The 22382-nt window shown below is 40.5% G+C and overlaps 1 protein-coding gene across 5 annotated transcripts in view; it reads right to left on the bottom strand.

Moving 5' to 3' along the window:
* PCDH10 (protocadherin 10) overlaps positions 1-22382 on the bottom strand; it is a 52911-nt gene that overhangs the window by 11827 nt on the left and 18702 nt on the right. Inside the window, exon 5 of one of the 5 annotated variants that reach the window (XM_056855179.1) lies at positions 15681-15818. The exons of the other annotated variants lie outside the window; for them this stretch is intronic. Coding sequence (XP_056711157.1) covers positions 15709-15818 — 110 coding nt within the window. The 3' untranslated portion in view covers positions 15681-15708. Of the gene's footprint in view, positions 1-15680; positions 15819-22382 lie in introns of those variants that run through there. 5 annotated transcript variants of the gene reach the window in all.

Here is a 22382-nt window from a genome sequence, read left to right as displayed (position 1 = left end):
CAGCCAGTCTTGGGGAAATCATGCAAATCATGTGGTATCAAGCCATGACTCCGGAAAGAGTTCTGCCCCCTCCCCTTGCCTTTTACTAAAAGAAACCAAGGCTTTGACACTGGCAATACCATTGTGACTGCCTAGCACAGATACTGAGCACATTCATTTCTGAATTACTGTTTTGGAAAGTTTTTTGTTTTTTAAGATTTCAGAGTTTTCTGCAAACGTGGAGCTTTCCTCAGGTTTGTAGAAAGATTGGCTTGTCTGTTCATGACCCCAAACTCTGGATTTAAGTATCCTCAGATTTGACCATGTTGAGAATTAGATACATTGATAAAAATAAAAGTTGAACATATGCAAAAGGTAAGAGGAAAAGTGAAGCTTGTGGGAGTTCTTGTTCTCAGGTGGGGGAGAAGGATATTCAACCACAAATAGAGGTTCAAGCGTTTCTGAAATCCTGCCTATGTAGAAAGTACAGAGATTTTGCAGCCCTGAATGATTTTGCAGTCATTCAATGGTATGTGAAAGTATACATTAAAAGGGGGAATTTGATAAGATGTTATCAAAAATATAACTAGGGAAAAAGAAGATTCCAATCAGGAATCTAAAGGAAAACATCATTGGGAAGAACTAGGATTTTAGAGTTATGAGAAGCCCCCAAATAAAGCTCTTTTCAAATTAAAACAATACACAACACACACACACACACACACATATTCAAAAGCTCAAAAGAATCGTCTCATCCTCCTTTTTATTTACTATTTCCCTTCTGTTTTTAGAGGACTAATTATAATTACACTTCCTTTGTTTTAACACATATGTGTGGAGGTTTCCTGAATCTGAACAGAAAAATTATTCTAGAGATTTGTAGAGAATACACATAGGAATGCCTGGCTTCAGCGTGATTCATGCTGTAACATTAACTACTAGCTATATCAAGAACCCAAGGCAGTAAGCAAGCCTATGCAAATACGTTTTTCGGACAGAGTAGCAAACTTCAGTTTCCATACTAACCTATGTTGATTTACTGGAAGATGCCCCTTTAACTACATTATAATTAAAGTTCATTGCAATCAACTGCTAGGTCCGTTATTTTCCCCTTTGCCATTCCAGCATGATATCCTGAACTATATGTCCCTGACCTCCCCATTAGGAACAATTCTCAAGACTACAGAGCTCTTCAAATGCAGCTAATTCCGGCATCACAGACAGTCAGAAGCGGACTCACATCAGCTGAGCTCAGCTTACTAGGAGTAGTGAATCAATTGAAGGGCTGGATCAAATTTTCATCCATGAAAACTGAGAAGAGGGCAAAAGCAAGGCTGGGTAGTTGCCATGATTCCCCCTAACTGCTTACTTTTGATATGCACTGGGATGATGTCATATAAGCAATTGTATCTAGATAGAGTCATATGTCAATATAGCTTTGCTGCAGAAAGAATTATAATAGCTAAATCCTGGAAGCAAGTAAATAGACCTCTAATTAAAGACTGGAGAGAAAAATTATGGATATATATGCGGACGGCCAAACTAACTGATTCCCTTCATGGGAAGGATCTGGAAGAATTTAAAACTACTTGGTCAAAGGCCTTTGCATATTGGGATAAAATGGCAAAAATGAATTTTACTAATATAGTGAACGAGTTATAGATACAATAGAACAATTGAATTGATGATTATATTTTTAATTTTAAACTGCTTAGACACTTCTACGGAAGTCTCTTACACTGGTGATGGGACACTTAATAAGGTGGGTGGTGAGTTGTTATGATACCTTCATTATTTGTATTTTATCATATAATGTAGTTATATTTTGTATTTTGAAGGTATCGATTTGTATTTTTCTTTTCTGTTTTGTTTTATGTTATAAAAATAATAAAAAAAAATTATATAAAAAAAGCAATTGCATCTGTATATATGACAAAATCACAAAGCCAAATCAGAGTGAGGGCAGTAAATATTGTCCTCATTTTGAACAGGTCTGACAATGCTACATAGTCAACCAAATTTGTCTGCATGATCACACCAAAGCTAATCCCAGCGATGTATTAAGAGTTTGAAAATGTTGTTAAAAACATCGCTTTAAAAGGGTTTTTGTATACCACGGCTTATAAATGGTTGGAAGACGTCTTCACAGCTAAAGGGGCCAAACAAAGTGCAAACAGTATTTTTTATAACGTTTTCAAACTCTTAATACATCGCTGAGAATACAGAGAAAGTGCGAACAGTATTTTTTATAACGTTTTCAAACTCTTAATACATTGCTGGGAATACAAGTGTGGTAACAGCCATTGTGACAAGCAGAACAAATATAGCAAAATGACACACAGCCTTATATGCTTTCTGGCCAAATATCTGTTCCTTAACGGAAGAACCAGCTTTTTCACAAAGAGCAGCTCTCTTCTTTGAGAAAATCACTCACATTCTTGTGACGAAAACTAGGCCATACCAATAATCCCATATTTAGATATACAGGCCCTTGCACAAGCTGAATATACAATTTAGCTAGTTGTACAAGGAGCTCATTTTAGTTCTTGCACATATTTTGCATGCACAACTGCATGAGTTGTATTTATCCTTAAACTCACCATTTGCTTAATGTGTTTCTGCCTGATACACCATTCCTAAAGGCACAAGAGTCCTGCTGGGAAAAAAAAATACAGATGGCAATGTTGTAGGTTATGGAAGACTGCTGAGCATTTGAGAAATTATTTGTTCATATTAAGATTAATTCTTCAGAAATATTTGGGCTCCAGTTCCTTATAAAGGTGCTTTCCCCCCTTGAGCACCTCTTTAAAAAAAAATTAATGGAGAAACCTTTCCAGTGGAGAAATTGGACAATTTAGGATTGCGGTGGGGGAAAATAAACCTATGAAATATTTATCTTTGGGAATGAGTGAAATGGTTTTTAAGGCATGGAGGTTTTACTTTGAAAATGTGTAGTATGAGCCCCATTATGTAATACAGTCAAAGACTTGAAAGAATAATGAGCCACTTAGTTGCAACTGACTCATGGCAATCCCATTCGTGGGGTGTTCAAGGCAAGGGATGAACAGAAGCGGTTTGCCATTGACTTCCCCTACACAGCAACCCGTCTTCTGTGGTGGTCTTCCATCCAAGTACTAACTATGGCCCATGATGGTTAGTTTTCCCTGGCCAAAGCTGGGTTATGCAGGCTTCTAATCAACAACAAATGATTTCTATTACAGAAGACCCCAAAATAATTAGGAAAAGCAAAATTTCCCCGATGTTTAAGACTCCGGGGAGTGGGGGTTGGAACACACTTTCTAGTATCATTAGTGTAGAGGGGTGTCTGCAGCCTGGTGATGGTATTATTATGGCAGAGCTTAGCCCCTGAAGAGGCTGGCTGGGGAATACTGGCTATTGTTGTTATAGGACAATTATGTTTTTCTAATGGACCCTTAAGCAAAAGAATAAGCACAATCTTTGCTTTTCAACCAGGAAGGCTTTTGCAGAGTAAATAAATGCAAGAGGCAGCAGGCAAAGAGCCTTCAGCAATACGCAGTGCTGGGGGAAGCTCCCAGGCTGTGATCCTTGATGTAAGAATAGAGGTGTCAACTACACCACGGCATTCCTATTTTTATCTGTGAAATGCTGGAGGTGATGTAGAGAAAAAGAGAGCCTGAGCCAGATCAGGATTGCTTCCTCCCAGATGCTTTGCTCCAGTTTGAAATTCAAACGGGATTTTTTTTTTTTTTTAGCATCCAGGATGACATTGTCCCCTAATCTTCTACTTTTCGGGTTTCCCCATTTTGCTCTGATCTTTCTCAGACTTGGTTTGAAATATTTTTTTTAGATTGCAGCCAAAGTGTGTTTGCACACTGTGGTGATAGGAAAGTGCTATTTTGTTTAGGTTCCATCAACATCAGCACAACGTGCCTTGCCTTAGCCCCCTACAGTCACCATATCCTCCTCACCCCAATTGGGGAGAGGGGTAAAAATCAGTAATTGTTACTGCACTGTAACAATTTATTGCCAGAATTACTAATTTCTGAATTCCCAGCTTTCATTTTTTTAAAAAAGTAAATTTCTAGCCCTTTGCAGTGTGAAGATGTATATCTGCAACGAAAAGGGTTAAAAGGCATGAATAAAGCCCTCCAGGGGTACTGGAGGGAAAAAAAATCAGGGAAAGAGGTGACTGAGGGAGGAAACTCCTGTGTGGATGCTTCATTGCCAATGTGATTGCATTTACACTGCAATGACAGGGAAACCCAGAATCCTTACCATGTGGTTAAAGCCTACATTGAACCAATTTATCTGCCTAAAATGATACACAAAATCACACCATTTTATTTTGTATTAAATTTGTATATACCACACCTTGGTTCTGTTTCCACAATCCCCAAGACAGTTTGGATTCTTCCTTCTACTTCACCTGTCAGCATGCACTGAGTGTAGAAAGTATCCTTGGGCTACTACAGAACTCTACTTTCCTCTTTCAAGCACCTATGTTAAATAATAATGACTTTGGAAAAGACCTCAATTACTGCACTTGACCTCAGCCACAGAAGAAATCTCCCATGTTATATAATAATATTATTTATGGGTATATGGAACAATCACGTTATTTTATGGCTACTGGTATCAGTGCAGTGTTCAGTTTTACCTTCAGCCATTCAAAACTCAGTGTATTTCCCCTCTAAAGAGTTTTACATTTTATTTCAATATGTGGGGAAAGTACGGTTGCCAGCTCTGGGTTGAGAAATACCTGGAGATTTTGAAGGTGGAGCCTGGGGAGTGTGGCGTCTGGGGAGGAAAGGGACCTCAGCAAGGTATAATGCTATACAGCCCATCCTCCAAAGCAGCCATTTTCTCCAGGGAAATTGGTCTTGGTCATCTGTAGATCAATTATAATAGCGGAAGATCTCCAGGTACCACCTGGAGGTTGGCAACCCTAGAGGAAAGAGTGGATCGTATTATTGTCTCTAATCTTGATTTCACTATACTTTGATTTGAAGACCTGACTGCATATAGCACTCAGTACATGGGGAGGGTCTCCTTCATTTGGTTGGAACCCTTAACTTTCCAGATAACCAACAGGTGGAGAGTCCCTCCCCAAGATGTGTGTTCAGTTGTACAAGCAGTTGTATAAGCAGACTCCAGCGTGGTGTAGTGGTTAAGAATGGTGGTTTGGAGCAGTGGACTCTGATCTGGAGAACCAGGTTGGATTCCCCACTCCTCGATAAAAGCGGCAGAGGCTAATCTGGTGAACTGGATTTGTTTCCCCACTCCTCCACATGAAGCCAGCAGGGTGACCTTGGGCTAGTCACATTCTCCCAGCCCCACCTACCCCACAGGGTGTCTGTTGTGGGGAGGGGAAGGGGATTGTAAGCCAGTTTGAGTCTCCCTTAAGTGGTAGAGAAAGTTGGCATATAAAAAACCAACTCCTCTTCTTCTATTCTGACTTTCATATCAATACATATAGGTTGGGATAACCAATAATGTGCATGATCCTGCTTGCTCTCTCCCACACACGGAAATAACATCTGGAAAACATCTGAAAAAGCCTTGTGTCTCCTAGCTTTGAAAGGAATCAACTAGCCTTCCATTAAAAGGCTGTGCTTACTGTTCTGCATATAGCAGGTTTGGTCTCCTGGATAATGCATTTCTTAGCCAACACGGCACTTGTTCTGCTCTGTTTGCTACCTTACTTTAGAGGCAGCACATCTTCCAAAGTAGCTGAGAACAAAAAGAATCTGCTTGCTCATGTCCAAGGGCAGCACCTCTCCTTAACTTTTGCAAAACTTGTTCTGAAGTAGAGAGAGACAGAAGGCTCCTTCCCACAAAGACTTCAAACCTAGTCTAAATTTGACCCTGTGTTTGAATTCTAATAGGGCTCTGTTTGTTCTCTCTCCATTCTGCAATATCCAGGCTTCACATACAATTTCTAAAATAAGCTGACAATGCTCAGCCTGGCATGTACAATTTATTCAGAAGCTGTGTAAAATCAAAACGGAACGTGAGCATCAGGTCTCTCCAGGCTGTGAATTAAATAACGAATTTAATAATTGCTGTGTTCTCCCTTTTGCAGACAAGCACCTTTTTATCTAAGTAAATACAAAAGATCATTAAATGTCTTTCACAATACTGAGAGTTTTGCCCATATGTAAGGGTCAAAAAAAAAGAAAGAAAAAAGATGAACTAGAGCATCCAAGAGCTAACTTGCTCACAGCAGGAATAAAATTACCAAGTATACCAGCTTTTCAGGGTGCTGCACATAAGTGGATGTATAATATCACTGTTCAACTCAAGTCAAATCCATTCTAGTGACACTGACTCAGAGGCAACCGGGGATGAATATGGCGCTGATGGACATGGCCCTAACCCCTCACTGCTTTCAATCCACTTGGAATGACTTTGATGCTGACGCTGTTACCTCCACCATCAAAAGGGGACAGATGGCTCATCTAAATGCAAATAGGTCACTTTTTCTGTCAAAGCATATTTCTGAGTACTGGACCTGCAATCAAGTGAATTTGTTTAAAAGGTTTAAGAACCAAATATTGCAAACACACATACACAGCTTCATTTGTTTCAACCCTGAATGGGATTACATGTGTCAGGCAATGTAATTCTGTTCATTTGAAGAAGATCCATGCAATAAAAGAGAAGGAGATAAGACTATTTTTCATTTGAGCCATTTTTGGAGGTTCTGAATATATTTGACTTTTAAGGTACACCTTTCTGCTTAGTGCCTCAAAGAGAGATATCAGATGAAAGTAGATGGGACTGGAATTGTGGATCTCTCGGTATCATTTAAGGGAGCTGTATCCTCAACTGGAGGAGCTGTTCATTGCGGTAGTTTCAGTGCTATTAACCTCAAAATGTGGGGGGGGGGGGGATGAGCAGCCTCTTTCTCCCTGTTCAGCCATCAACCTCAATGCAGAAAAGAACCCTCATGAAACATCTGCTCACATTTTTAAAATGCTGGGAAGACCCAGTCATGGATTCCCCCCGATATATTATCTTTTCAAACCCCTAAACAAGCATGCAAGAGTTTTTTATATTCCTCAAAACATTACAAACAACATGCTATTCATCTTCTTAAAGTAACATAAAACCTTTAGATGCATTCAAACATTTTCCATGGCCCGAAACAAGAAATGTTCTTAAATGTTCATGATCAAGTACCTTCAGACATTTTTTTAAAAAATGTAGATAAGTAAATATTGTGCATAATGCCCACATTGTATATTTAACACCGTTTTTAAGTAATTATGGATACTGTGGTATAGTACTGCACATAAGTACTGAAATGTGGCCTATGATGCTTGATTGTCCTGTCCCATGATGCTTGATTGTCCACTATTCTATACATTCAAAAAAATTAACAGTTTATTCCATTATTTATTTTCAATGCTTGGGAGTAATAACTACTCAGTTTTACACTTATTATAAGTGTGTTTGTCTTAAAGCTATATTAACAGTTCTCCTAGAAATGCAACTGATGAAATAGCTGATAAAGAGGAAATTATTAAGGAACAATTTTTCCAGAAGTGTGATTGTGGTTAGCAAAATGCATAATGCAGTGTTTACATGACTTGATAAAAGCACATCCTTTCCCTTGCTATATCTGCAGTCTTTATCCCAGCCTAAAGTCCCGAGGGTACACACACCTTACTCATGGCACATTTACCTCCGTCACTACAACTTTCACATTTACTCCCCTCTTGCAATCCCAGCTGTGCAATTTCACATCCTTGCACAGTTTCTAAATATTCCCCCCTGGTTCCTCCATATCCTCTCTTCTCATGCCACTTTATCTCCAGTGGAGATAATGGGCCTGAATTAGTTTGGCACTTGCAAACTCAATCTTCCCTTCTGGAGATCCCAGAAGTGCAACCCATACTTTGGGTCAATACTCAGGTTTACAGTTACATGTGCAAAACTGCTCATCTAACTAGCTATTCACCACCCCTGAATTTCAGAAATACTAGTATTGGGTTGGATCCAGCCTAAATTTTCCAACAGCAGGACAGAACTTTCCTATCTCCCTCCTTCCACTGTACTCCGTTGATCTCAACAAAATCCTGCTCCCAAGGGAGACGGGACCCTCAGGAATGACATGAAGGGGGACTGTGGCGGGAAAGGGGTATAAAGGGAAAATACCAGTCTGGTCAGGATTCAAGTCATACGGCTGGACCAGCACAAAACTTCCACTTGCAGTACAGCCCTTGCACAAGCAGAAACACAATAAAAAAGATCCCAGTAGCCACTTGCACTAGGTCAACCACTGTATCTCCATTTGTGTTTCTACTTGTGCAAGGCCTAGTGCAACTCATTTTCACATTTCATGGTATTAATGCCTAATAATTGTTCAAATATCCCAATAATGGTGATGCATTTAAAAAGGCTAATCTCTTCTTTTTGTAATATCGGTCCTTTCTATCACTGGATGTGGGCCACTGTAATTGAAGTTAAATACTCAAGCCAAAGCATATTTCATTATTAACTTCAAAAGCAATTTCTGAAATACACAATCATCCTTTTATTAGTGAAGAAGGGCTGATTTATATATGCAGGAGGAAGAGATGGGAGTGAGATGGTAGAATGCCAGGGTGGCGGAAAAGATGTCAGGTTGTAGGTTGAGGATCACATTTTGGAATACTCACCTATGTTAAAATCTCCCTGTAACAGAAAACCAGCAGAGCAAGCAGAGAGAAGTGGTGGATGATTTTCCTGTGCTTTGCTAGTTTCCCATTTGCATTGATTTTTTTTAATGTGAAAAAGCATTGAAAAATGAAATCCATCCATCTGCTGCAGGACAATCTATTCTATCACCTTGTTTCCCCACATTAAGATCGGGGAGGGGAAATAAGGGAAGGTCTACACATTCATAAACAAACAAAGATGAATAGTACTCCTAGTCCCATAACACTTTTGAACACAGATGTCTGGTATTAATTGATGCAATGTTGAAACTTTACACCTATGCCTGTCAAGGAGAAATACACCCTTTGGTTGGACATGCTAGTTTTCTAGATGCTGGGAATTTCTTCTTTTGTGCACTGAAACATACAATTCTCTACCTGTATTCTATAAAATTCACCAATTTTTTTCCTGACATAAAGCCCAGCTATTAGTCCAATGCTCTGAAGTACAAAGGTTACACCATGCCAGACTGTGTCGACAAGTTTATCTAACATCACAGTGCGGTTATCAGTCTATTTCGCTCTTCTTTATTATAGCGGAGATAGTCAGATATTAGAGCCAATATGTATTCATCATACGCCTTCCTCAGCCAAGCTTCCTTAACCATCCACCCCCCCACCCCCGCCCCATATTTCTTTACCCGCTTAGGTCTTTTATTTTGTGTTCAGAGGCAAAGCAATTATGTTTTGTTTTGAAGTACTATCCTATCAAATTCCAGCCCGTCCTTCCAATTTATCAAGATTATAGAGTACTTAATTGCATTCTGCGAGAGATTTGCAATCCTCTCCAAGCCTGTATTGTTTAAATATGTGATTAGCATACTCTTCACTGCAATGGCGAAGTCACTGATGAGTCATATTATGCCTGAAATAGGCCACTTTGTTATCCTCTTCATCACTGACACCAGGCCATCATAACAACAATTAGTGTGCTTTGTGACTGTGAGCTGCATTTTTGAGCCCTTGTTTTATTTAACAAGAACGGGATACTGGCACCATGACTTTTATTTTGATTGGGCCAACAAAATCTTACTGCATATTTGCACATCCCACACAGGCATGACTTAAAAAAAAAAAATTATCATTAATTGAGTTGAAGGACACAACGAGGAGGGGGAAGGCTATGCTAAACTAGGGTTGCCAATCTCCAAGTGGGGCCTAGAGATCTCCTGGAATTACAGCTGATCTCCAGACTACAGATATCAATTCCCCTGGAGAAAATGGCTGCTTTGGAAAGCGGACTCTATGGAATCATATCCCTGCTGAGCTCACTCCCAAATCCCACCTTCCACAGGGTCCACCATCCACCATCTTCAGGAGTTTCTCAATTTAGAATTGGCAATCCTATGCAAAACTGTACAATTAGTTTTCTTTTATTACAGTGAAAAATGAAGAAAAAGGGTATGGAAGACAATCCTAAAATGTCTACAGCAGACTTCCTTCGGCCATCTATTGTGGTAGCATATTCTGTACGGGCAGCCCATTCCTGAGGGGGAGATAGATCCACAGTGGCTGGGAGCAGCGCAGCTACAGTAACTCCTCGATGGCTTCCTGGCCACCAGAGAATTAAAAAAGCAAAAACGGGTAAAATGCCCCTCGGAAAAAAAGTGTCACAGCTCCGCTGAAGCAGTGAGGGTGTTCCTGGGCTGGAAATGGAAGTCAGCTCCGCCCCGGGACTGCCCCGGGACTGCCCCCCACTCCTGCAGGCACTACTGTTCTCTTCCAGGATTTAGTTCCTGGAGAGGCTGCATTGGCAGGGGAGCCTCATGCAGCTCTGCAGAGCCCAGGCTCCGACAGGAATGCCCCCCGCACCAGCGTCAGTGACCCTTATACTGTGTTAAGTGGGCAATTAAGCTGGCACGGGTCATGCCGTTTCCAAATGAATTTCGGGTCTCCCCTTTTAGTAATGCGCTCTAAATTAAGAAAAGATGGGTGAAAGATCCTTGATGGGTCACATGCAAGTGGTACCCAGTCATTTCTTTGTGCTTCATTGTCATCTGCACAAAGACAAACTCTACTAAAGGGATGACTGTATGAAATAGGTGACTGCAACAAATATGTGTGATAAGGAATGTATCATCTGAGAGGTTGTGTGGTTGAAGCAAGCTCAGAAATGAAGAGTTGGTTTTTATATGCCAACTTTCTCTACCACTTAAGGGATAATCAAACTAGCTTACAATCACCTTCCCTTCCCCTCCCCACAACAGATGCCCTATGAGGTAGGTGGGGCTGGGAGTTCTTTTGAACTGAATATGGAGATTGCAAATTTTCTATATTTACCATACACATACATTGGAATGCATTGCAAAAAGCTTCAGAAAAATTACCCTTAGTAACTAATTTTGTTTGTGGTGCTGAGTTTTTCCTTTTTTTTCTTTTTTCCCCCAAAATAACCATTAAAGCAGAGATCTTTTTATGGCTATAATTAAAATTTATTGGTAATTAGCCTGCTTGAGCTAAAAAACAAAGGTGGGATACAAGAAGATGATCTGCAAGCTTTTTGTGACCATTTAGATATGTTGCATGAACATATGTTCTTTTGATGGAAATTCCAGATTGGGTGATAAATCCATTTTCAGATACTGAGGAAGTTGGGGTAGTAGAGAAGAAGAACTAGCTGAACTACAAAATGGCACTGAGCAGAAGCCAAGGTTTAAGAAGTTGTACCAAGAGTTTTGGTTACAGAAGGAAATTTCTGATCGCTATCCTGCACTATGGACAGAGGCTAAGAAGTTCCTTGTTGCATTTTCAACATTATATCTGGTGGAACGTGGTTTTAGCGTGGTCATCCAATTTCTCTCCAAGCAAAGAAATTGACTCCAGGTTACTAAACGTGATGATTTAAAACTCCTGTTCAGTGACTTTAAACCAAACATTGGGAAACTGGTATCACTTCATCAAGCCCATCCATCACATTAAGAATTTACTGAACAGTGAAGAAGTTATTAAATGTGATATCTAAGATTCTTGCTAAATGACTATTAGACTTTGAAAAGCTGGTTATCATTCGATCAAGTTCATCAGTTTTGTTCAATAAATTAAACTGAAAAGTTTAATTGGATTTTGAATAAATGTGTAATTAATCATTACTGTTTGGAATGTTATTGTTATTATCTTCCTTAGTGGGTTATGCAAACTGCTATTCTGAATATTGCTTTTTATAGGGTTGGAGACAGTGGGGATGAGTCTATGGAACGAAAGGAACAGTGGCCCCAAAAAGCATGGGAACCACCATTGTAGAGATGCACATTTTCATTTTGTGGTATGATTATTACTAAATTAAATTTGTGAACACACACACACACACATATTGGAAACACAATGGCAAACCTGACAAGGGGGTTAATCAAAAAGCCTCTGTTCCGGAGTTGAGATTCTATAGATTCCAAATTTAATACCATCACAGTTGGCTTATATCATTGTGTCAGAAATGCATCTGTATGTGCCAGAAAAAGGGATTTATATTTACATTGTGTTTTCCCAACTCAAATATATTGAAATGTTCCATTCCTGCTAACTACGTATCTGAGAGAACATGTGCACCAACATCCCAAGAATATAGAAAAAGCCTTTCCATAACAGGCAGTACAGGCTTCAGCTGAAAATAGATTTTGCAGCATTTCTTTTTTCCCTTGTCTTGCCCTGCACTCCTGACACAAAAGGAACTTCTATCCATCCTCGGCAGCAGCATCAAACTGTTTCCTGCAGCAGTGTTTCACTGTAGCATTTCGGATCCTTGTTTTCCCTGGCTGGTGGCAAGTGTTCTTGCCCTGAAGAAATGGGCAACTACCTTCCTTTCAATTATCCAGGGAAGATCAGCTGTCACTAGGCAGAACACAGTCAGCACAGCAAAGCGCTCTGACCAAAGCAGCTACATGTAGCTGCCAATGGTGTGAAAGCAGTGGAGGAGAGCAAATGCTGATAGGAAGAGCCTGAGTCATCACCAGAGCCGACAGCAGATAGAGAGGAGCTTTATTATGCGTTCTCTCATTAAGAAGTTAACATATGAATCAACTGTTTATTTCGATATAATTTATTTGGATGCTCCGAAGCTGAGCACAGATGATTGGGAAGCAATCTTTTTTTGATGTCAGTGGAATTCAAATCCAAGTAATTGTATTTTACTATCATGGGATGTGGTCATTTAGTCTAGACAAGTACTACTACAGTCTAATGCAGTCACATATGTGTTCTTGACACTATCCACAGAGATTATCTACCAGATTTCCAAGTCTTCCCTATCTTCTCTCAAGCTATGAATCTTCTAAAGCCAAAGGTTCTGCAAATGGAGGCAGAATTTTCCTGCTGGAGCTGCCACTCCTGCACACACTATTTCTCCCAGTTTTTTTTAAAAAAAAAATTAATGGAAGCATAAGAGGAGACAACTAAAGCCACCCCTGCGAGTGTTGTAGGGGAACATAAAGCAAGTTACCTTAAGATAACTGAAATTTACCACCAATCAGGGGAAATTGGAAGACTGAATGTACAGCATACACCATTTTTGTTAGGGAAGGAGGAATCACATACTTGCAATTGCGGAATGCTGTTAAGGAGGACACATCTTTATGGACCACGGTCAGAAAAGGACAAAGAAATGTAACATTGTTTAATCAGGCATTTTCAACAACACTCCAGCACATGGGAAAACACGACAAGATATTATAATAACCTGCATATTATTAGTGCAATTATGGACTCGCTGTGGATGAGGAGCAAGGTTCCAACCGGAAAGTGCAGAGATATTCTAAATGTAAGTCATGTTAAGTATAACTACATTCATATAAAGTAGTTGTGAAGATAAAATGTGGAGCGTAGAGCCCTCAAACCTCCATTTTGTTTGGTCTTTCTTTCTAACCCTCTCCCTAACATGGCAACCATGACAAGCCCTTCTCTGTCAGTCACATAAGCCCCATAAAATGAATGTTGTGCTTTTCTACAATACAAAGGTAGAAAGTCAAAGAAGGGCACGATCAGGCTCAGTTCCACACTATCTCATCCCACTGACTAGAAACAAAGGCAGCTTAAGAGGGACACACAGCCCCCTCCTTTGCCTAGTCTCAGATTCCAATTGGGAGCACACGGTAATTAATCAACATATATTTAGATCCAAAAGATCCTGTGCATTACTATTCCAGTTGACAAAAACCTAGTATCATATTGGCATTCTCAGCTAAAACTATGTTAATTCACAGTGACCCAACAGGCCAGTTGTAACTTCCTTCATTGCTTCTCCATCCATTTTGATGACTAGCAACCCATCCAAGCAGGTTCCAGACAGAAAGCCACACCTGCAGGCTAGTATCCCAAATGTCTGGGTTGTGGAAGCTCTAATCCCCATCTTTACCCTCCTGTTCTACCTTTTTCAGCTTCTTGCCTCCCCTTCCTCAATGATGCACACTGCAGTGTGTGCAGGCACCTGGAATATCGTATCTTAATGTAGGCATTATGAAGCTTTATGAAGGGTTGCAATCCTGGGTTGTGAAACTCCTGGAGATTTGGGGAGGGGGGTGGAGCCTTGGGAGGGAAGTGTCTGGAAGGAAAATTAGTGGAGTATAATGCCATAGAGTCCACCCTCCAAAGCAGCCCTTTTCTCCAGGTAAACTGATCTCTATGTAGTCTGGAGATCAGTTGAAATTCAAAGAGATCTCCAGGTCCCACGTGAAGGTTGCCAACCCCAAGAGCTTGACAGTAATGTGACAGCTTGGCTGTACTAGCGATCCATCTCAAGCTAGCTCCAATATCACCACATTGAAGATGTCAACACATCTTTCAACCGTGTGTAAAGAGTCTCATCACTTTGTCAAAAACCTTGATTGGTGCTTGTAGTAGCCTTGGCCCAGTTAGGCATATTTCTTCAAGCCATGGGTAGAAACTAAGCCAGGAGTTCATTGGATGGAGAGGAAGCAGAAGGAAGGTTTTCTTCCTTTTATACTCAGGCTACCCTAGTATGAATTTGGGACAAAATGGAAGGGCACATGTCTAAGGCACACCCGCCCTTACCTCACACAGAAACAGCTGCCTAAAACATCAAACCATTATTAGATGCCACAAGAATGAATCTAGAAGATGCTTGCAGCTTACTCATACAATCCTTCAACTTCCTATATTCTCGTCTTTTGTGCTATGAGCAAATTAATTACTTCTTGGTTTGTAAGAAACCAGTTAACTGTCACAAGTTGTGTTTGCACATAGCATTTCTACACTTGGGCAGTTAGTTGAAAACCTGGAAGAAATTAAGTAGCTCACAGTGCACAACAGAAAGGACAAGAAATAATGTACATTTTCAGTTTTCATTAAGGCCTACTATTGATTACATTGCATTACCCTTGCCTCCTGTTCAGGTCACCGTGAGAGCTTTATTTTCCCATTTTTCTTACATTTGTTTTCAAAACTTACACTTGTTGTGAAATGGTAAGATGAAGGATATGTTCACATGGAAAGTGGCACATTTTTCAGTTTGCATTCCTCTCCTATGAGAACACCCCCTTAACTTCCTCCCCTTTCCTCTAATGACTTTTTTTTTTTTGTTAGTGCTGCATGGAATGGCATGATTTAAGCACAGAATAGTATTACCCAAAATTAGTATGCCTTTTTGGGGGGCAAAACTATTGAGATTGCTCAACCATTTTCTGTGGCATACATCCCCAAGATTTCCACTGCTGTGGATCTGAAACGGCCGTATCCATCGATGATTGTGGCTCTATATGAACTTTACACAAGGATTACAATATTAGCATTCATTTGGTACTCAGTTGAGACCTTTGGAACTTCTCTATATATTTTTGGTACTCAGTTGAGACCTTTGGAAATTTCTCTACATTTTTTGTGTGAACTGTACATATTGTATATAATTGTGTTGTATATATGTCACGTATATGGTCTATGTTTCACCTCAGTAGCTTATAAATATTTGCACTTTGTGTATATACAGTTTCCTGTACTGTTTTTCTAAACCTTTTGGTACGGGTACAGAGGTGCCGTTTTTCTCCCCAGTACCTGGAGGTTGGCAACCTTAATATGCTGATGCACTTAAAGTGGGGGCTTCTTAGAGACCCAATTTAATTTTCTGCTGTTCTTCTGGTTTCTTCTCGTGTGTAAGAAGGCACTTGAAATTAAGTCTTCTTGAGTCAAAACTGATGCTTTGGAACCAGGGAACTTAGGGTATTAATGATAAGGTAAAAGAAAAAAAATGTAGTTAGAATACTAAGGAAAATGTTTTTGAAACAAATTAGCAAAGAATATTTTCATTCTTCTTCAATGTGCAGATCCAGAAATGAAGCACTCAGAAATGCAATGGGTAACTATTTATGTGTGCTTAATAAGGAAATAAATTCCACCCCCTTCCCCCCAAAAAAAGATGTTCCCCACAGACTGCAGATACTTGGCATTCAGAAAGAAAATCAATCAGTAATTCTAATACTTAAAATGCATTGATAAATATAAATCTTATTAACATACACCAAGTTTTTCCCATATTGTTAACTGCTGTGTATCCTCTGTTGGTTGAATTACCTTGAGTAAATAGATTAAATTTGACATCAGTTTTAGCATACTATAGAATTTTACCACTCTGTTGTAAGAATTTTAGTTTTATAGTTTGTGGAAAGACAGCACTGAAACACTGACAATATCTCAGGATATAACTAAAACAAGCATATGAGAAAAATAGCATTCTTACACAAACTCTTTTATGCCAAGCTATTATTAGCACCATGTTGTTAGCATCTGCAGCATTTCTTTGAGGAAGGCTGCCTTTCTTTGGTGGGACAACATTACCTTTATTTTGTGCAGGTTTAAAAAGAGATTTATAAGTTTTACTGATTAAAGATACTATGTAAATATAAATCAGTGGCACTATATCATTAACCTCCTTAAATGCTTTTACCATAGAAAGAGATTTGGGCAATTACTGTACCTAACTGCTGCTTTGAAAAGCATGTGACTGACATAAAAGGGGAAAAAAAAGGTGGGACTATTTCCGTCATGCTGTTCAGGGTTCAGAATGTAACTAAGCAAAATTGGGAATGTCAGACCACATATGATTGATCGATAATAAAAATGACGATGCTCATATTATCAACTTTACTCTGATTTACAATGTATTGATTTATTCTTCTGCTTTTTAAAAAATATAGTAGCTGATGCTGTTGTGGAACATTAGTAATCTCGTAAAATGAAGGTCATTGATTTTTCAGTAGTCCTAATTTTCTAAACACTTGCCTGCTAGGCAGACTCATTTCTTTTCTACCCATCATTTCAAGAATCACTGTGTTGTCTCTCTTACGTAAGAGCACATACCCACCACCAAAGACCCTAGCTTTCTAAAAACTGGTGAAAGCAAGATGGAGAAGCAACTTTTGATGAATAAAGAGCAACCAACTTCTGTAAGAACCCACTGCCTACCATTAAAAATACAAACCTAGTATGCTTTTGTATAGTGTCAGTTTGTCATTTTATCCACTTACAAAAATTATAGCTCAGTATAACACAGATTTACAAAATTCACATGGTCTCAATGTGGCCAACTGTAGAATGTGTCTCTTTTGCACTGGTCAGGGTTGCCAGTTCCCCATGGTCACCGGTGGGGAATAGCCACCGGCAGAGGGAATTTTTTTTCTTGAAAACCATAGCTAGCTAGCACCTAGGTAGCAGGACTTTCCCATTTTCACTTCCAATCATAGTCCTTTATTTTAAATTGGATGCCCGTGTAGAGGGTCTCCTGACCTTGAGGAGTGGCTTTTCAGAAGGGTGATGGGATGTTGAAGGAACGCAGGGGAGGGTTGCTTTAAAAGCATAGTGAATACACAGGAACTCACCTTTGGCCCTTTGAGTATAAAACATTACTATTTTCTAACCTTCCTTACAGCTTTTCATCACCTGAAAATAATGGCTTTTAAATATACGGTAGAAAAGAGCAAGAGTCCAGTAGCACCTTAAAGACTAACAAAATTTCTGGCAGGGTATGAGCTTTAAATATACAATTACACTTCTGCTAACCAGAACCCAGGCAATCATATCAAACATAGCATTGACACAGCCAGCACACATGCAAGTGTTGAGGAATTTGAAAGGGTGACATGGTAAATCTTATCAGTAATACTTTGCTTTTTTTTTCCCCCAAAGGCCCTACAACTGGAGGAAATTAAGTAGTAATGATATTGCAAGTCCCCCTTTAAAAAAAAAAAGATTTCTTAGCTAACCATTAAGGCATCTAGTTTACAGGATGATTCACGATTCATTTCAACATCTTTAGGACCTAGGCTGTTAATCTCATCAACCAAAATTCCCTAGCCCCAGAGCTGAACACAAGGAAGGTAATATTTCTTCTTTAAAGAATCACACCAATCTGTTTTTTAATATTCAGTGGACCCAAATTACCCAGAATTAAATCTAGGGCTAAAACGTTTAAATCACTTGATTCCTTGCCTGTGGTGCTTAATGCAGAGCAGCTCTGAAAATGTATCAGAGCTCAAAGTGGATGTGTGGGAGAAGAGGCTGCTTACCTTTTTCCTTCCTTCAGGATCTCCACTCAGCTCCCTCCCCCCTACCCCCGCTGCTTTCCCACTCAAAGGGAAAGAAAGCCAATAACTTGTAAGTACATCAGGAAGAAAGAATCAAGGACTTTTCCTAACAAGAAAGAAATGGTGTTTTGACACCCCATTCTACGCAACTTTTCTACGGGCAGCCCATTCCTTAAGGGGGTTGGGGGTTGACGAAGCTCCTTTGGTTCTGGCATGACCCCACACCGGTGTAGATGACACCATATAATGGAATAAGGTGGCATCTACACCAGCGTGGGGGCAAACATGCTGGTGTCCTGGTGCCACAAGCACAGCCCACGCCAGCGTGGGGGGGGGCATTCCCAGGGGTGGAGGTGCCTTTAGGTAGCTTCCACAGCCCTTTCGCTCCAGGAAAGCCCCCTTGAGTGGTGGTGGGGCTGTGCCACCTTTTTTGGTGATGCAGCCTCACTGTTTTCAATGGGGCATTTCACCCTTCATTTGTAATTTTATTTTCTAAAATGCTTTTTTAGGCTTTGTGGCGGCCGGGAAGCCTCTGAGAAGGCAGTGCGGCTCTACTGCTCCCAGCCGCAGATCTACCCCCCCTTTAGGATTGCACTCTTAGTCATACTTTGTAATTACAATTATCACCAGATACAAAAATTGAAGGATCACATCTTCCTAGATAGGCCTGGTTATGTTTGTTTAATGATTCCTTCTAGAGGAAACCCTTCTTTCAGGAGGCGCATTTGGACTCTAATACCAGCAACATTCTCTGTGCAGCACCCAGGCTCTTGGGAATGGCCTACCAGAGCATAAGATTCCTTTCTCTGCCTAGACTCCAGACCAGACCATGGTGACCTTTGTTGAGGTCTATTAAAGATAAAGGTAGTCCCCTATGCAAGCACCGGGTCATTCCTGACCCATGGGGTGATGTCACATCCCAACATTTACTAGGCAGACTATGTTTACAGGGTGGTTTGCCATTGCCTTCCCCAGTCATCTACACTTTACCCCCAGCAAGCTGGGTAATTTTACCAACCTCAGAAGGATGGAAGGCTGTGTCAACCTTGAGCCAGCTACCTAAAACTGACTTCTGTTAGGATCGAACAGGTCGTGAGCAGAGCTTGGACTGCAGTACTGTAGCTTACCACTCTGCGCCACAGGACTCCTGTCTGAGGGGCTATTACTCCAATTTAATTTATTTTGCTATTCAAAGGTTCTATCTGATGGGTACTACTTGATATATTATTTGGGCAAACCTTTCTGATCAAGTAGTAGAAAAGAGCAAGAGTCCAGTAGCACCTTAAAGACTAACAAAATATTTTTTGGCAGGGTATGAGCTTTCGTGAGCCACAGCTCACTTCTTCAGATACAGCTAGAATGTGAATCCATCTGTCTTTAAGTAGAGGAGAGTGAATTCAGACAAGCATTAGTATGTAAATGTTAACAGTATGTAAATGTGAATAGCAGGTGTGATGGGATTAGGTGTGGTATGCAGAAGAGTCTGTGATGTCTAGGGGAGAGATGGGTGTGGAGAAATCAGCATTGGTAATGAGCCATGAATGCAAGGTCTTTATTCAGCCCAGGTAAATGCATTATTGTCTTTAGTTTGAATATCAACTGTAATTCAGCAGTTTCTCTTTCCAATCTCCCTTTGAAATTCCTTTGTAAGAGAACTGCTGCTCTTAAATCTGCAACAGAATGTCCTGGAAGGTTGAAATGTTCTCCCACTGTTTTTTGAATATTGTGGTTTCTGATGTCAGACTTATGTCCATTCAATCTTTGTCTAAGAGACTGACCTGTTTGTCCAATGTAGATTGTGGAAGGGCATTGCTGGCATGTGATGGCATAAATCACATTAGAAGATGAGCAGGAGTATGAACCTGAGATAGTATGGCTGACATTGGTGGGTCCAGAGATGATGTTCCTAGAATCTATATGAGGGCAAAGTTGGCACCTTGGTTTGCTGCAGGCCTTGGTGCCAGAGTCCATGTTCCTGTTCACTACTTGTTTATCATCATGGGTGAGAAGTTGTTTTAGGTTAGCCGGCTGTCTATAAGCAAGAAAGGGATGCCCCTCCAGTGCTTCAGCGAGGGAAGTGTCACAATCCAGCATTGGTTGTAGGTCCTTAATAATACGTTGGACTGGTTTTAGTTGGGAGCTATAAGTGACAACCAGAGGTGTTTTGTTGTCATTCTCTCTGGGCTTATCTTGTAGTAAGTTGTGCCTGGGTATCATTCTGGCCTTCTCAATCATCTTTCTCACCATATCAGCAGGATATTGTAGTTGCAAAAATGTTTGCTGTAGGTCTCTCAAGTGTGTATCTCTGTCTGAAGGATTGGAGCAGATGCGACTATAGCGTAGAGCTTGGCTATAGACAATGGATTGTCTGATATGGTTGGGGTGGTGGCTGGACGCATGTAGATGTTTGCCAATCCGTCGGTTTCCGGTACAATGTGGTGCTTGTGTGTCCCCCATGGATCCGTACTGTGGTGTCTAGGAAGCTGATTTCTTGTTCGGAGTAATTCATAGTTAGATTGATGGTGGGGTGGAAGTCGTTGAAAGCCTGGTGAAATCTTTCAAGGGCTTCTTTGCCATGAGTCCAGACAAAGAAAATGTCATCAATGAATCTCAAGTAAAGGAGAGGTGCCAGTGGGTATGAGTTCAGAAAACGTTGTTCTAGATCTGCCATGAAAATGTTGGCATATTGTGGAGCCATGCGAGTGCCCATGGCAGTGCCATTGATTTGAAGGTATAAGTCCTTACCAAACCGGAAGTAGTTGTGAGTGAGAACAAACCTGCAGAGTTGTGTAGCCAGATCTGCTGTGTTGTTGTCAGGGATGGTATTTCTAATGGCTTGTAGCCCGTCGTCATGGGGGATGTTGGTGTATAGAGACTCCACATCCATGGTGACTAGAATGCTGTTTTCTGGGAGATGGTTGATGGACTGTAGTTTCCTTAGGAAGTCTGTGGTGTCTCGGGCGTAGCTGGGGGTATTAATGATATATGGTCTCAGAAGGGAGTCCATATATCCTGATACTCCTACGGTGATGGTTCCAATGCTCGAAACAATGGGGCGTCCAGGGTTGCCAGGTTTATGTATCTTAGGTAGGAGGTAGAAAGTGCCTGGTTGAGGTTCTTGAGGTGAATCCATATCAATTCGTTCCTGTATGTGTTTTGGTAATTTCTTCATGATTTTGTTGAGTATTTTTTGCTGGTATTCTTGAGTGGGGTCTGTGGATAGCAGCCTGTAGAAACTGGTGGTTGAGAGCTGTCGTTCAGCTTCTTGTATATATTTAGTTTTGTCCATTATGACAATGGCTCCTCCCTTGTCAGCTTATTTATTATAATATTTGGATTGTTTCTCAGGCTGCTTATGGCATTCTTCTCTGTACGGCTGAGATTGGAACTTGAGTGGTGTTTTCTGTTGATTATTTCAGTTTGGGCTCGGCGGCGAAAACATTCAATATACATGTCCAGTGTAGTGTTGCGGCCTTCAGGTGGAGTCCACATGGAGTTCTTCTTTCTATGGTGTTGGGTGGGAGCCAATTGATCATCCTTATATGGTTCAATGGTGGAAATGTGAGGAGGTTGTTCAGGAGTAGATTGTTGAAGCTGTGAGGTCTGTTCCTGTGTATTCTGTTCTGTATTGTGGTAGAAAACGTAGACGGCGAAAAAATGCTTCCAGGTCTCCACAGAGTTGTACTGTCTCTGTGGACTTGGTGGGGCAGAAGGATAGGCCTCTTGAAAGGACAGATTCCTCTGCCAAGCAGAGGGTATGTTGGGAAAGGTTGACAATATTGTTGGTGGAGTTGTTGTGTCCAGAAGTGTCTTGTAAAAGGTTGGAGAGTTTCTTATCTTTCTGTTTTTGTAGAGAAGTCAGTTGCAATTTGTAGGTGTCCTTTCTTCTGTTATGAAAGGTTTCTGAAACAGGTTGATTATGTAGGGAAGAGTCAAGTTCAGCAAGCTTTTCCTTGATCTGTTTCTGTTTCTGGTATAAGATGCTGATCAAATATTTTAGTAGATTCTTGGAGAAAGCATGACACAATCTTTCACCTTGGTTAGTGGGGTAAGTAGACTGCAGTGGATTCATTATTCTTAGTCCCTTAGGTATGATGTTGAGTCTTCGGCATTTGGTGAGAAAAATGATGTCTGTCTGTACCTGTGCAAGTTTCTTTCTGATCAAGATGAGTTTATATTTTCATTGTCAGTGTTACTG

The sequence above is a fragment of the Euleptes europaea genome, chromosome 9 (genome assembly GCF_029931775.1).
Source record: "Euleptes europaea isolate rEulEur1 chromosome 9, rEulEur1.hap1, whole genome shotgun sequence".
NCBI lineage: Eukaryota > Metazoa > Chordata > Lepidosauria > Squamata > Sphaerodactylidae > Euleptes > Euleptes europaea.
This window is presented reverse-complemented; position numbering and strand designations above follow the sequence as displayed.